Source organism: Peromyscus eremicus, chromosome 3 (assembly GCF_949786415.1).
Source record: "Peromyscus eremicus chromosome 3, PerEre_H2_v1, whole genome shotgun sequence".
Classification (NCBI taxonomy): Eukaryota; Metazoa; Chordata; class Mammalia; order Rodentia; family Cricetidae; genus Peromyscus; species Peromyscus eremicus.
The window spans coordinates 29,361,871-29,376,140 of record NC_081418.1 but is presented as its reverse complement, the minus strand read 5'-3'; the positions used below and the strand labels follow the sequence as shown (position 1 = coordinate 29,376,140).

The 14,270-nt window shown below is 38.0% G+C and overlaps 1 protein-coding gene across 1 annotated transcript in view; it reads left to right on the top strand.

Annotated features, from left to right (window-relative positions):
- Positions 1-14,270, top strand: part of Tfec (transcription factor EC) — a 69,070-nt gene that overhangs the window by 20,612 nt on the left and 34,188 nt on the right. The window contains exon 2 of the mRNA XM_059256522.1: positions 9,412-9,663. Within this exon, the coding sequence (XP_059112505.1) occupies positions 9,484-9,663 (180 nt within the window). The 5' untranslated portion in view covers positions 9,412-9,483. The remainder of the gene's footprint in view (positions 1-9,411; positions 9,664-14,270) is intronic.

Genomic DNA, 14,270 nt, shown 5'->3' with positions numbered 1-14,270 from the left:
AAACAGAACAAAACAAAAACAAACAAACAAAACCTGTTATCTCTTTGATGGGTTCTAAAATCCATGAAGAGCTAGGTCAAAAGGCTTTGTTACTACACACTGAAGAGTAAATTGAATTAATAATTTTAAAACAGCTATTTTCGTGTGAAAAGGCATATATCCCGTATATCCAGGTAGGGATATAGAGTGCCCTGCTGCAAGCCAGGCTTGTCTGTCTCACCCTCATCTTTCAGTAGCTCTTCTAGTAGCAAATCTGTCTGTCTGCCAACATCTCTTCTCACAGTGGAGTGTTGGTTATAACTGATGAACTTACATTGAACCCTCACCTTTCCTCAAAGTCTGAGACTGATGGTAAAGATTTACTTAAGGTACTGTTTATACCATGGTTTTCGAAACTGGATGATAACATGTATCTACTCTGTGCTGTGAAGACTAGTTTTACTGTTTTGAAGATCCAGTACTCTGGTTCACCCACTTCTACTCACCCTCCAGCCTAGCGCACCCCTGACATTTTGATTATCTCTGTGCTTTTCTTTTCTAAATGTCACAGTTGTTATTATGTAGGATGTAACCTTTTTAGATTGACTATTTCACTGAGTGACGTGCTTTTAAGTTTCCTTCACATCTTTTAATTGTTTGAATCATTTACTTCTTTTTAATTTTTTTAACTTTTAAATTATGTGTATATGCGTGTCTCTGGGTGGGTTTGTGCTCACTGAGGCCACACTAGGGTGTTTGATCTCCTGGAGCTCAAACTTGTGGTTGCTGGCAGCCCAGCTTAGGTCCTCCACAAGAGCAGCAGGTGCTTTTAACTACTGAGCCATGTCTTCAGCCCACATTTATTTATTTTACGTGTCTAATAACATTCTATCATCAGGCTATACTACAGTCAATATGTCCACTCAACTCTTAGGAGAGACCTTAAGACTACTTCTGGGTTTTCAGTTTTTAATAAAGCTTTCATATAGGCATTTGCTGGATATGTTTCAGTTAATTTAGGTAAATAACAAGGGCACAGATGCTGGGTTGTGTAGTAAGAGTGTGACTGATTCAAAACATCATGAAATTATCTTGCCAAATGGCTCTATCACTTTGCAATCTTACCAATGATGACTGAGAGCCCACATGGCTCCACTCTCACCCCTCGATAGTTTGACATCACCAGTGTTCTCTAGCAGGTGTAGAGTGGTAAGTTCATGTTTTAATTTGCATTTCCATGATGACATACATCGCAAAGCATCTCTTGTTTGTTAAATATGGGCCTTCCCTGTTGTGATGTGTCTACAGGCTTTGGCCCATTTTTCAATCAGGTCGTTTGCTTTTTTCCCTCTATTGTTTGTTTGAGACTTCTTTCGGTATTATGGGTAACAGTTCTTCATCAGCTACAGGTTGCTTTTGGAAGTATTTTCTCTTTACGGCTTCTCTTTCATTATCCTGATAATATCTTTTACAGGGATGAAAATTGTAATACTGTAGTGAAGTCAAGAGTGTTGCATTTTTCATTGTGATACTTTAAAAAATTGTACTACACTGTAAGTCACATGTTTCAATTAGTATTAAATTTCTTTAGTAGAAAATGATCTAACCATGTGTTTCCAATCTGGTGAGTTTTGACACATTATGTCCTTCAGAAAGTTGGTTCTTTTCATCTAGGTTATCAAAGTAGTAAAGATAGAGTTGTACATTGTATTAATTTGTTATTCTTTACTGACTTGTGTACTGTATAGTGAGAGTGTCCCTCCTCCTCCTCCTCCTCCTCCTCCTCTTTCGTCTCCTCTCCTACTCCTCTTCCTCCTTCTCCTTCTCTTCCTCCTCTTCCTTCTTTGTCTTCTCTTCTCCTCCTCCATTTTGCTTTTCATTCATTGTTTCATTTTTCCTTTTTTTTTTCTTTTGACACAAAAACTGGATATGCTAACCAGCCTAATTTCAAACTTATGGGCGGTGACAAGACACTTATAACAAGTTCCTAAGTAGCTGGGACAACAGATGTGAACCACCATGGCCGGCTTTACATATTAATAGTTTGAATCCTTTCTCAGTTTTATTAGTTAAACTAGGGAACAAGCTTATTAATTTTCATTCATCTTTTTAGAGAATCAGCTTTGGGTTTTTTTCTCTCAACTGAATTCTTATTTTCGTCTTCACAAGGTTCCACTTTAATTATGGTATAATTTCCACTATCTTGGATCAGATTTGCTCTTTTATATTTAGTTTACTAAAATGTTAATTTAGATTTTTTAATTTCAAAATTTTTATTGATTTTTTTATATATTATACCCTATATTGATTTCTATGGAACAAGATAATACGTGTAGATAAAAGAAGTAGATTTTTAATTCAAAAGGCCAGATGAAAATGTTGATGTCTCTTTGGACATATTTTTGAATTTTGGGGGGTTTTATTTTATCATAAAGTTTAATAAAAAAAGGATTACCTCCCTTTCCCCTTCTCTTTCCTTTCCCTAGCCCCCCTCCAAGGTAACCTCTTTCCAACTCTTCCCATTTCCTGTCCAACTCTCCCAGTTACCTCCACTCTTTTTCTTTTATTACTGCTACACATGCACACAAACACACATGCACACACACACACACACACACATAAACACACACACACACACACACACATAAACACACACACACACACACATACAAATATGTAAATATAACCATTATTTGCTGTCTTGGTCACTGTTCTGTTGTTATGAAGAGACACTATGACCAAGGTAACTCTTATGAAAAGAAGCATTTAATTGGAGCCTTGAATACAGTTTCAGAGGTTTAGTCTATGATCATCATGGTTGGGGCACAGTAGCTCAGAGAGAGAGAGAGAGAGAGAGAGAGAGAGAGAGAGAGAGAGAGAGAGAGAGAGAGAGAGATACAGAGAGAGACAGAAAGAGAGAGACAGAGAAAGACAGAGAGAGGGAGGCTTTTGATACCCCAACGCCTACCCCCCAGTGACACATTTCCTTCAAGAAGAGCACACCTACTCCAAGGCCACACCTTCCAATCCTTGTAATTTATTTCAAATAGTGTCATTCCCTGGTGAATAAGAATTCAAGTATATGAGCCTATGGTGGCCATTCTATTCAAACCACCACAGTTGTCTGTAATTCTTTATCCAGGGGTGAGATCCCATAAAATTTTACACTTTCCATCTCAGCATATATATTGATAATGCCATTATTCTGGTCTTGTTCATGCAGACATTTCCAGGAGAGGCTATTTCAAACCAGGCTTCCTGGTATTCTGGCTCTTACAGTCTTTCAGGCCCTTCTTCTGTGATTTCCCTGAGACTTAGAGGCAGGAGCTGTAATATGAATGCATCTGTTGGGCCTAGGCTTCTCGTTATACCTTGATCTCTGGCATTGTGTCCTGCTGTGGGTTTTGGTGACACATCTGCAGCAAAGAGAAGCTTCTTTAATGAGGTGTGGTAGATACACTTATATCAGAAGACTTGTAGTTAGAACCACAGATCAATTTTAGAACTGTGTGCAAATGTCCATATCTATAACTATCTATCTATCTATCTATCTATCTATCTATCTATCTATCTATCTATCCATCCATCTATCTATCTGTCTATAGTTATCTATCTGTCTGTCTGTCTATCTATCTATAGTTATACATTTCTATTTTCGTTGCAATCTGCAAAATCTGAAAAGTTTCATTTTTGTTTTCATTTAGTAAGAAAATATTTCAAAAGTCCTCTTGAGAAATCTTAGACTCATGTAATTTAGAACTGTATTTCTCTAAATATTTTGGGATTTTTAATTAGCCCTGTTATGGTATTTCTGGTAGAATTCTACTGTCTCAGAGTAGACATTGTATGATTTCTTTTCAAGTTGTTAAAATGTTTTGTGGCCCCAGATGTGGTTTATTCAGTATTTTATCCCGGCTTCAGAGAAATGGGTACTATGTTCTTATTGGATGAAGTAGTCTAGAGATGTCAGTTATATTAATTTATTTGTTGAAGGTGCTGAGTTCATCTATACACTCACTGATTTTCTGTCTTCTGTGTCTGTGCACTAGAGCATGTTGAATCCCATTGCTCTAATATTGGGTTCATTTCCTTACTCTGGCATTTCCATCTTCTTCTGCTACAGGATTTTGGCATTCTGCTATTGCATACACATGAGTGCTTCATTAGCATCCTGGACAACTAGTCACTTACCCTTGTGGAATATCTTCCTCCCTCTCTCCCTTCTTTCCTTTTTTTCTCTATCTTTTGTGTGTATATTGTGCTGTGGTGTATAAACTTGTGAGTACATAGAAGCCAGAGAAGGACATCAGGAGTCCTGTGCTATCACTTTGTGCTTTAGTCCCTTGAGACTTAGAGCTAGTCTAGCAGCTGTTAAACCCTAGCAATCCTCCCATCTCCACTCGACACATCACTGGAGTTACAGGGATACTTGCCAAAGCTCTAATTTCTTAGGTGGAATTGAGGTTTTGATCTCAGACACTTACGATTGGCAAACTAGAACTCTTACCCACTGAGCCCTTCCTCAACTGCTGGATCCCAATATTACATGCCCTTGTAAGTACAATGTTTATGAATTAGTGAAAGATAGCAGTGGTAGGACACAGGCAGCAGTCAGGAAGGATAAGGGTTGCTTTGGTACCCTAAGGAAAATGCATCACCAACTATTACTACATAATGTTATTTGAAAATACACATGGGCTATTTCTCAATGCCTTCTTGGTGTTTTCTGGGGATTCTGTGTCTGTGGCCTGCTCTATCACAGTGATTTTGAGCATTTCTCTGTCCTTATTGTTTAAAAATATCTCCGTTTTAGCATCTAGCATTTCATTATGCAATGAAACTTCAATTGCAGTGTCTTAGCTACTGGACATTCTAAGTTTTCGAAAGAACTTGTATTTCTCTTTGTGCCTTAGTATTTGAGGTGCCTACTGAGGCATTCCTTCTTATAGATACCTTCGTGGGCCGTGTCTAGTCTAGTAAGTCCACCAAAGGCATTCTTCACTTGGTGGCAATGTTTTGGTCTTTAGAATTTCTTCTTGTTTTTATTAGATTTCCAAAAACTGTTTGCATTGCTCTGTGTGGTTGCGTTCAACCCAACTACCTCAGCATATTAGTCATTGGTATTTGATTTCTTTTAAAGATTTATTTACTAAGTACACAGTGTTCTGCCTGCATGTATGCCTTCAGGCCAGAAGAGGGCACCGGATCTCATTACAGATGGTTGAGAGCCACCCTGTGGTTGCTGGGAATTGAATTCAGGACCTCTGGAAGAGCAGCCAGTGCTCTTAACCTCTGAGCCATCTCTCCAGCCCAGTCATTGGTACTTTAGGTCTCTGGTAGGCAACTCCAACTTCTCTGCTCTGGTTTTTGTTTTGATGCTTTCTTTGAGATGTTATCTTCAAACTGTGTTTATTTTTTGGTTTTAGTATAACTTTTGAGAGTCTATAGATAGCCAGACATAACAGGCAAAACCAAAAGGCAAACATAGGCATTGGGTAGTATGATTGCAATACACATGGGGTGGATGCTTGCTATATATACTGTAGTTTGTAACAGCAGTGTATTGGGAAAATACTGTTAAAACATAGTCCAGAATTCTGGAAATACGATCCTTTCATTTTTCCTTCCTTTGAAATGGTCCAATGACAGTCCAGTGAGACTGTAGCTTTCTGTGTAAAGACCGGTAGTCTGCCTATGCCTGAGCAGCATCAGGTCTATGGATTCCCAAAGCTCCTGGCCTCCCTCACAGCACTCATGTGCGCTGCAATCTCATGACCTATTCATTCATTCAATCACGGCACACACACTCTTTTAGGTACCTGCTATGTGTCTTCTCTAGGTTGTAAGCAGGGGCATGGTGTAAGAGCAACAGCATACAGAACTTGGTATTTGCCTGTTATGGGCTCCTTTCCTGCCTTCCTGGCCATAATGAGACTGGACAAAGCCTTTTGAACTCAGACACAAATGACAGTCTCCCTCTACCTTCACCATGGTGCTCAGTGCCCACATGCTTGACTCTTGAAAGCAAACATTGAGTTGGTGGATAAATAAACAGCAACTATAATTAAACTTCCTGAATATAAGAGAAGATTGGGGGCATTCAGTAGAAGAAATTGAGCAGATGATTTTGGTTTTTAAAACCCAGAAAATGTTTTGTTGTAACTTTGAATTTTATTTTATTTACTTTTTTTAATTAATTTTTTTTATTTATTTACCTACTGACCAGTTTCCTCTCTCTCCTCTCCTTCTGTTCCCTCTCCTACCTCCCATCTATAACATCCCCCCCCCACCTCCACCCCCCCCCCCAGCATCCAGTTCAGAAGGGTAGGCCTCCCATGGGAGTTAACAAAGCTTGGCATATCAAGTTGAGGCAGGACCAAGCTTCTCCCTCTACATCAAGACTAGGCAAGGCATCCTAGCAGGGGGAACAGGTTCCCAAAAGCCAGCTCAAGGGCCAGGGACAGGTCCACATTCCACTGCTAGGAGCCTCACAAATAGACTAAGCTACACAACTGTCACCCACATGCAGAGGGCCTAGGTCAGTCCCCTGCAGGCTCCTTAGCAGTTGTCCGAAGTCCTGACCTCCCAGGAACTCAGATCGTCTGTCTCTGTGGAGAACCCAGGAAATTTCAGTATTCTGAATGTTGCCTCAAGAGTGTTTCACCCTGAGCTCTCCCATTGTTCCATTGTTTTGATATCAGTCTGTGACTGGAAAACTCAGCGATATGGCGGGATTGGGGGTGGGGAGGAGTTTATGTTATCACAGTTTATTGACTCTTCCTGTGCATAGGAAACAAAGACTTTCCTGCTTAGTTTACTGATTGATGTTCTGTAGATAGCATCCAACACAATCGCCAAGGTTGCTTGCTAAGCCTTTGTGATTCCCTGTGGCAGACCATTCAGATAGGGCTGGTCCCATTGTGAATTTTCTATCATTACAGAGCAGTTGAAAGAGGTGTAGTTCTGTTGAGAAGGGCATCTGTGTGGCTTCTCAAGGGACACAAATTTGTGACATTGTTCCCATTTCTTATTTCATCTTATTTCCATCTGACACGCCCTCTCATTGTCCTTCTGTGTGGGACTGTCTCTCCATGCACCACCAGGCTTATGACCACATTTTCTTCCAAGATGTTCATAAAAAGTGTGGCTTTTTCTTGTCATTTAAAATTCATTGAGTATACTACTGAGCCTTTCTGTTGTACTCTGCTAATTGGAATCGTTCACTCAGAAACCAAGCTACACAACTGTCACCTACATGCAGAGGGCCTAGGTTGGTCTCCTGAAGGCTCCCTTGCAGTTGTCCAGAGTCCTGAGCTCCCAGGAACTCAGGTCTCTGTCTCTATGCTTAGGAATGATAGGCTGTGTATTCTAATTCTCTCCCCTACTAGCTGGGGGTCAGAGGCATGCTATTTAAGGTTGCTGAATCCTAAGTACAGTTAACATAGTTCTGTGGGTACCTATCTCCCGGGTTTTAAATAAAGATAAACAACAACACAATATATGCAAATTGTCTATCCCAGTGATCAGTACCTGTTGCTTTGCTTGCTGTTGTGGTTGCTATGGGTGCTCTAGTTAAATTAGTTCTAACCAATAGATTATGAACCCCAAGAACTCTGGGATCACATCGGAAACACTTGTTCTTGATATCCCATGGAAGTATGAGGTTCAGTAAATATGTGTAGTATTAACGGATGGAGGGTGAAAAGTGAATTAGTTAATGAACTAAGTTTTAATTCCAGATGTTTTACTTAAAAGACGAGATGTGGTCCATTTGTCTGTACAATGCTCTACCATTACATATGAATCATAGCATTCTTTTCGTTCCATAGCATGAAAGATTGTTCAGATCTGTGAAACAGAAAGTATTCTTTATGATGTCCATTTTGTAACTGTATGCAGACTAAGAGGGATTAATTCAAGTTAGGATCATCTGAACATCTCCCCTTAAAAATTACTCTTGGCATTTTAATGAAATGTTATTTTACAGCTTTAAAGCTCATAGCAATATAATTAGTAATATGTGTAATCTTTATTACCAGTCTTAATTTTTTTTATATGACTGAAAAATTATTTTATGGTAGTACAATTAAAATAATGCTAAAAATGTCAGCATAACAGAATTAGACTAAAGTAACTACTACAATATTGTACCCCAAACCAGCTAATATAAATGCAAAATGCTTTCTACAGGCTATTTATTCGAACTAATATATGGTGAGGGATTTAAGGAGTAGTTTGTGTAATGAAATAAAAAGAAAAATAAGCACTGTACAGCAATCTTTGCTATTGTTTAACACGAGGGAAAATTAAATAGGTTTATATATAGGCCACTTGAGAAAAATGTATTAAAAGCCACATCACAGCATAGTAAATATAAAGGCAACTGGCAGGCAATACTCCATTTTATAGGTTTTTGTAAATACTCCATTTGCAGGTTTTTAAAAGGAAGTCTGAGGTGCTTAAAGCTGTCCTTTTATGGATGATGGGATAATATTAGCGATGACATCCAAACTGAGTATGCCCAGAATTCTTTGTTAAATTTGTTCTATGCCATTTTCATCCATGTGTATAATGCTTTCTGACTACAGTCCCCATCCCTACCCTCTTTCTGCCCCATCAGCCTGTCTCTTCCCCACATAGCCTCTTGCCGTTTTCATGTGCTTTTGTTTTCTTTGGGGACCCAGTGTTTGTAACCAGGGCCATCTGTGTGAGTGTGGATGCCCAGAATTCTAATGTTCTACGTTGTTAAAGAATTTCAAAAGACATTTGTTCAGTTGTTCACCCCAGAGTAGTTAGGATTTTTCACAGTGCTTTTACCTGTTGATTCATGGGAATACATACTAATTTGTTGTTATTACTTTTTAGAACATAGAAAAAATGAAAATAATTTTAAAACAAAACTCTGCTCAGTATAGAAACACTGGAAAATACAGAAAAATAGAAGAAGAAGAAAAAAAATCACCCAGGATTTTGTCACTCTTACACTATCATACTTTAACAGTATATCTACTTCTAATGTCTGCTTCCTTATGGATACTTTTATAATTTTCTTTACAAAACCTTTTATTGAACATAAGAATCAAATATGTAATATAGCATATTTTGTATAAGACCAATTAATATTGTTGAATATGCTTTGTTTCCTTGTAACATTTTACGACTTCTTTTTCTAAATACTCATAGACAACTGATGTTTTTAGATTTATTCTTAATGGTTATAGATATTCACCTTTAAAACTACATTTTTTTTTATCAATTTTTAACTCATTTCTTAAAAACATCAGATCATTAAAATCCTGTCATATTAGAACAGAAGCACCAATATATTCTGAAAGAATCTGGATTATAGAATGCTTAGTGCCTTGATTCCTTTGCGCGGAAAACTGACTAACTACATCGTGTTTCACATTTCATTCGTTTTTGAATCTACAGGTCCAGGCACACTTGGAAAGCTCTACAAGGACTCAGCTACCGAAGGTCCAGAGACAGCAAGTAGCACCTTTCATGACCCTTGACCATCAGGTATTCAACCAGACTCTCAAGAGGACACCACCTCCAGCACCAAGCTGCATGCCTCTGGCAGAGCATGGACCCATGAGCCCAGACAGCGATGCTGGCTGTGCAGGAAACCCATTCACAAAACTGCTGGCTCTTGGGAGAGAAGATGGTGGCACAGAATGGCACGTATGTTCGATCGCTGACTGTGAAGTCTATCATAAGTGCTAGGAATTGAAATGAACAGTTTTACAGTAAATATTTCAGATGAAAGTGTAACAAAAGAAATGTGTCTTTAACTAATTGGTCTGCAATTATTAATCACATATCTATATTAATTATGCATAATAAATTATAAGTGCTCATTTTAATACTAAACTAGCTAATTCATTTTAATACTCAATTAGTTATCAATGAGTCACTTATAATCCTATGTATTTAGAAGGTTTAATTTTTTTTTGCATTTCAACAAATAATGCCTTTATTAAATTTATATAATCAAAGACTGTTTCCATCTATACAATACACATTAGTCTGTTTTTCGTTACTACAGCAAATATGTGAGGCAAGGTAACTTTTTTTTTTAAATTTTTTTTTCATTTTACATACTAGCCCCTGTTCCCCTTCTCCCCTTCTTCTCCCTCCCCCACCTTTCCCTCATCCCACCCCAATCCCCTCCTCATAGGAGGTAAGGTCTCCCTTGAGTAGTCAACACAGGCTGGCATACCAAGTTGGGGCCAGACTTAGCCCCTCCCCCTTGCATAAAACTGAGTAAGGCTTCACACCACAGGGAATAGGCTCTAAAAAGTCAGTTTGTGTACCTGGGATAAGTCCTGGTTTCATTGCCAGGGGCCCACAAACACATCAAGCCACACAACTGTCACTCACATTCAGAGAGCCTAGTGCGGTCCCATGCAGGTTCCCCAGCTGTCAGTCCAGAGTCCATGAGCTCCCACTAGCTTGGGTCAGCTATCTCTGTGATTTTTCCCATCTTGATCCTGACACCCCCCTACTCCCTTGCTCCTATAATCTCTTCTCCCTCTCTTCAACTGAACTCCAGGAGCTTGGCCAAGTGCTTGGCTGTGGGTCTCTGCATCTGCTTCCATCAGTCACTGGATGTAGGTTCTATGATGACAATTAGGGTAGACACCAATCAGAATACAGGGGAAGGCTAGTTCCAGCACCCTGTCCACCATTGCTATGAGACTTAGTTAGGGACATCCTTATGAGTTCCTAGGGATTTCCCTGGCTTCAGATTTCTCTCCATCCCCTAAATGGTTCACTCTGTTATCTCTTTCATAACTCTCATTCTCCATCCCTCACCAACTCAGTCATCTCGAACCCTCATGTTCCCACCTCCCCTCCCTTCCCCCCTACTCTCTACTCCTAGTTTACCCAGCAGATCTTAACCCTTTCCCCTTCCTGGGTCAATCCATGCTTGTCTCTCTTGGGTCCTCCTCTTTACGTAGCTTCTCTGGGGTTGTGGATTGTAGCCTGGTTGTCCTCTGCTTTGGGTCTAATATTCACTTATGAGTGAGTACATATCATGTTTGTCTTTCTGGGTCTGGGTTACCTCACTCAAGATGATTTTTTTTTAGTTCCATCCATTTGCATATGAATTTCATGATGATATTATTTTTTACTGCTGTGTAATACTCCATTGTGTAAGTGTACCACATTTTCTTTATCCATTCTTCAGTTGAGGGGCATTTAGGTTGTTTCCAGGTTCTGGCTATTACAAAAATTGCTGCTATGAATATAGTTGAGCCTATGTCTTTGTGATGTGGTTGAGCATCTTTTGAGTATATGCCCAAGAGTGGATACCGCCATAATGATTTCCAGAGTGGCTGTACAAGATTGCATTCCCACCAGCAGTGGAGGAGTGTTCCCCTTTTCCCACATTCTCTCCAATGTAAGTTGTCATTGATGTTTTTCATCTTAGCCATTCTGACAGGTGTAAGATGGTATCTCAGAGTCATTTTGATTTGCATTTCCCTGATGGCTAATGATGTTGAACATTTTCTTAAATGTCTTTTGGTCATTTGAGATTCTTCTGTTGAGAATTCTCTGTTTAGATCTGCACCTCATTTTTTAATTGGATTATTTGATATTTTGGTGTCTAGTTTCTTGAGTTCTTTATATATTTTGGAGATCAGCCCTCTGTCAGATGTGGGGTTGGTGAAGATCTTTTCCCATTCTGTAGGCTGCAGTTTTGTTTTATTTACCATGTCCTTCATCTTACAGAAGCTTTTCAGTTTCAGGAGGTTCCATTTATTAATTGTTGCTCTGAGTGTCTGTGCTACTGATGTTATATTTAGGAAGTGGTCTCCTGTGCTAAATGCGTTCAAGGCTACTTCCCATTTTCTCTTCTATGAGGTTCAGTGTAACTGGATTTTTGAGGTCTTTGATCCATTTGGACTTGAGTTTTGTGCAAGGCGATAGATATGGATCTATTTGCTGCCTTCTACATGTTGACATCCAGGTATGACAGCACTGTTTGTTGAAGATGCTTTCTTTTTTCCATTGTATAATTTTGGCTTCTTTGTCAAAAATCAGGAGTTCATAGGTGTGTGGATTAATGTCAGGGTCTTCAATTTGATTCCATTGGTCAAAGTGTCTGTTTTTATGCCAATACCAAGCTGTTTTTATTACTATAGCTGTAAATTAGAGCTTGAAGTCAGGGATGGTGATGCCTCTGGAAGTTCCTTTATTGTACAGGGTAACTGCTTGCTCTTGGTAGAGAAGATGGTGGTGCAGAATGGCACGTACGATCAATGGCTGATTATGAAGTCTATCATAAGTGCTAGGAATTGAAATGAACACTTTTGTAGGAAATATTTCAGATGGGAGTATAACAAAAGAAATGTGTCTTTAACTAATTGGTCTGCAATTATTAATCATATATATTAATTATGTATAATAACATATAAGTTCTCATATTAAACTAAATTAACTAATTTATTTTAATACTCAATTAGTTATCAATGAGCCACTAATAATCCTATGTATTTAAAAGGTTTAATTCTAATTGTAAAGCTTTAGGTTTTCTGAATAACTTTAGTTGAATTCATCAATATCTTAAATAGCCATAAAATTGAAACCTATAGAAGTTATATAAAGAACACCAATTTTGTGGTCTTAAAATGCTCACTACAATAAAATGAATTATCTTATTACATTAAATATTTCATGTAATTATAAGTAGATTTTTTTGCATTTGACTTTCAATACATTTTTAAAAATTCTCCCTTACCACTTATTAAATAGCTGGCATGGAGTGGTGCTGAGGCTTCAAAATAAACAAGAATAATTAGCTTCATGGAACATGTTTTGCTTTTAAATGAATCTTCAAAAATGCAGGAAAAAATGATACAAAGTAGGAAATAACTAGAACTTGGAAAAAACTTTAGCATCTTCTTGTAGATAATTTATGTTAATTACAGAGCTTTCTTTTCCTTTTCCTTATTTGCCTTGACTAGTTTCGAGCTCTGTTCTCTCACACCTGAGGCATCCTCTCCTAATCTGAATGGCCTGTGTATACTCCTGGTTCAGGTTGATAGTTTTCTAATAGTAAATTCACAGCCTCGAAGAACAAAGGTAGAGCACTCAGAGTTTCATTTGAATCCAAAGAGAAAAGAAAGATTTTTAAAAATGAGTTTTATGTTAATATGGAAAGTAGGAAGGAATGAAGACCCGATAGATTGTTCGATGAAAAACAAAATTATCACAATGTAGGATTCTCTGAAATACAAAACTGAATGTTGATCCCTGGATGTGCATTTACTTAAACTTTTTAGTAGTGGAGGGGTGTGTGTTTGTGTGTGTTTGTGTGTGTGTGTGTGTGTGTGTGTGTGTGTGTGTGTGTGTGTGTGTGTATGGAACTGTCTAAAGTGTATAAACATATATATATATATATATATATATATATATATATATATATATATATATATATGTATGTATATATGAAACTCTGGGAAGTGGAATACAGAGTCAGCTTCCTTGCTCACTTCATGAAGAACACAAACTACATGTAGGATAATAGTCATCAGCATAGTAAATATTAAAACTACACCCAATACAATTTGTCCTTCAACTACCTCTTCCAAAGTTTATTTTTTTGTACGGATTATTGATTCTTCAAGAAAAAACAAGTCCTAAAGGTAATTAACATGCCAGTCAATTTTAGTAAAATCTAGAGAGTAATCTTTTGTTTCATGAAGGCAGCATATATCAGTCTTCTAGGTTTTCCATGGGATCTTTTTGCAATTCCTTGGGCTCATGCCTTACCTTTGCCTTTATAGAAAGTTTATACACATACAGGAAATATGTATCCTGCTTGGTCTTTTAGGCAGCCTTAGTGAAAAGGAGTTGGAAAGGGTAATATTCTCAAGGGTTTTAGCTACCTACTGCAATATAAAAACGGGCTACAGGCATTTCCTTTTTTTAACTACTGAAGTCGAAACTATTTATATGAAAGTGTCTCACAACCATCATGAATGCCACTTTAATCAGAATTTTATAGAGTTTTATTGTTTAGTATGTAAGAGTTTTAAATACGGTCTCTGAACTGGAATTCTATCTACAGTTGACACATGCTGCCATCATTCACACACATACTATCCCCAATAGCTAGACACTTCTTTTGTGGTTACAATTCCCTTTCTTTGACTGTGGTTAGGAGTCCATGGGTCAAAGAAGCTGTAAGCTGTATGGTCTCAGATTAATCATTCACTCACATTCTTATATATTGAAGATTTTATTTGTTGTTTCGCATTTTTTTAATACTTATTTTTGTT